We start from the raw sequence: 2,013 nt of genomic DNA, 5'->3' as shown, positions 1-2,013 counted from the left end.
CCTCTAATATGAACATCCATGATGGTTTTGATTTGGAAAAGCAGCAAGAAGAAACGTGGAGACAGCTGTGATTTCCCCACAGGAATGTGTGCTTGAACGGAGAGATCTAGACCACATGCAGTGTGCGGTTAAAAATACGCTTTCATGAAAAAACATGTCTCTCCACACAGGTAGTTTTAATCCACTGTTTGGCTCTTAAATTTAGACTTCTTGCTTTTGTCTTTCAGCCCTCCAAGGCCTTTCCGGTTTCCCAAAAGGTAAGCATACTCCTCTTTTTTTATTTATTATAATTTTATATTTTTATCATTTTTGTTGTCATTTAAAATTATTAAAAATTTTTTAAATATTTTTTATTATGTTTTATTAGTTGACTGTAATGTCATAGCTAGCTATCTATCTATATTACAATACATTACATTACAATTTCAGTTCATGGAAAATTATTAATTAATAAAATTAAGACTAAAATATTTTTACAAAATGTTAATTTTAAATGACATAGTGAGCATTATACATAAAAAAATATTAAATTCTATTTTTAATTTTATTTTATAATTACATTTTTTGTTGTATAAAAATGCTTACAATATCCTTTAAAATTATTTACTTATGCAATATTACAATATATTACATTACAATTTGAATGAATGGAAAACATTTAACTAATAAAAAATGTGATTTTAAAAAACTTTTTTAAAAAGTCAATTTTAAGTTATGAATTTTTTTGTAAATTAAAATGTGTAAAATGTATATACAATGTTGTTTTCATGATTTGCGCTTGTACAGTGAAGAAGCTGGACAGTATGTAGTATACAGTGATATACTTATTTATGCATATGATGCATGAATCTCCCTAAATTGCAGTTATGCGGAGCTCATTGCTGATTGGCCAGTGGTGGTGTTAGGGGTGTGTACCGTTCTCATCGTGGTTTGTGCCCTAGTCGGTATCCTCGTTCCCGACCTGCCTGACTTCTCAAATCCACTGCAAGTAAGCATGAGGAGCTGTTTTGGTCTTCTTTATAAGATACTGACATTTTCAGATGGCAGGCATAGATTGCAATGCCACGATACGTAATAATTACCATATTCTGTCCAAAAACATGTTTGTTTTTGGAACTTTTTTTGTTGGCAAATATATAAACTAATCCAAATTCTATAATAATTAAAATTAATAAACATTCCTGGACTTACTGTGATAAAATCCTAGATGGATCAGATCCTTATAGAAAAATGTCCAGCCCTAAAAGTCAGAAGTATGACACTTTATGGTGTCTCATGTTGATTTTATGGGCAGCTTGAGTGAATATTTGTTGTCATTTTTCTTATTAGGGATTTGAGCCGAGAGGCACTGCAATAGGCCAGAGACTTGTAACATGGAACAACATGGTGAAGAACACGGGCTACAAGGCAACGCTGGCCAACTACCCCTTCAAATACGCAGACGAGCAGGCCAAAAGGTAACAGAGTCCACTTCTTATCTGATAACCATATTTTCCTGTTCGTATTCACCCAGAACAGCACTAGATGAGTGACGTGAGCCAAGCGAGGATTAGGACTGAGGCCAGGATTGGTCAAAATTGCTGCGTCTATGGGATTTTGGTTTTGCAATAGGGAACATGACCTGTTTATATTTTATTTGCACATTGCAAAATGAACAGCACATCAGAAATTAGACTGATTTAAGTTGCATTTTTAGCTTTTTGTCTTCAAATGTGCATTATAAAGTCAATATATTGTTGGCAGACAGTCTAGACATTTTGTTATTGAATGCAATGACAATCAGATCAGCGCAGATACTTTTGGGGCCACTTTATATGCATTTTTTGTTCCTGAATAGCAGTGCTGCTTGGTAATGCGATCTGTGGTGGCTGTATCATGACTCATCTGATCTGGATCATCGTGAGCTGGATTACAGATCATGACAGAAGCGGTCTGAGAGAGAATGAGCATCTGTAAGGCATGGCTCCATCTCAGCATGTGCATAGGCGTCTTCCCTCTGATTAAAGAGACTTC

The 2,013-nt window shown here is 34.4% G+C and overlaps 1 protein-coding gene across 1 annotated transcript; it reads left to right on the top strand.

Moving 5' to 3' along the window:
- Positions 1 to 21: 21 nt before the first annotated feature.
- Positions 22 to 1,457, top strand: LOC107736641 (protein dispatched homolog 1-like; the record flags this gene model as incomplete). The annotated part of the gene is made up of 4 exons (XM_016548017.1): positions 22 to 86; positions 228 to 257; positions 865 to 988; positions 1,330 to 1,457. Coding segments are annotated over exons 1-4 (347 nt in total), but the record flags the coding sequence as incomplete, so codon positions are not given.
- Between the last annotated feature and the right edge of the window lie 556 nt (positions 1,458 to 2,013).

The sequence above is a fragment of the Sinocyclocheilus rhinocerous genome, unplaced genomic scaffold (assembly GCF_001515625.1).
Source record: "Sinocyclocheilus rhinocerous isolate Xijiao unplaced genomic scaffold, SAMN03320098_v1.1 C36850481, whole genome shotgun sequence".
Lineage (NCBI taxonomy): Eukaryota > Metazoa > Chordata > Actinopteri > Cypriniformes > Cyprinidae > Sinocyclocheilus > Sinocyclocheilus rhinocerous.
Note: the sequence above shows the minus strand (reverse complement) of the source record. Positions and strands in the feature narration are given on the sequence as shown.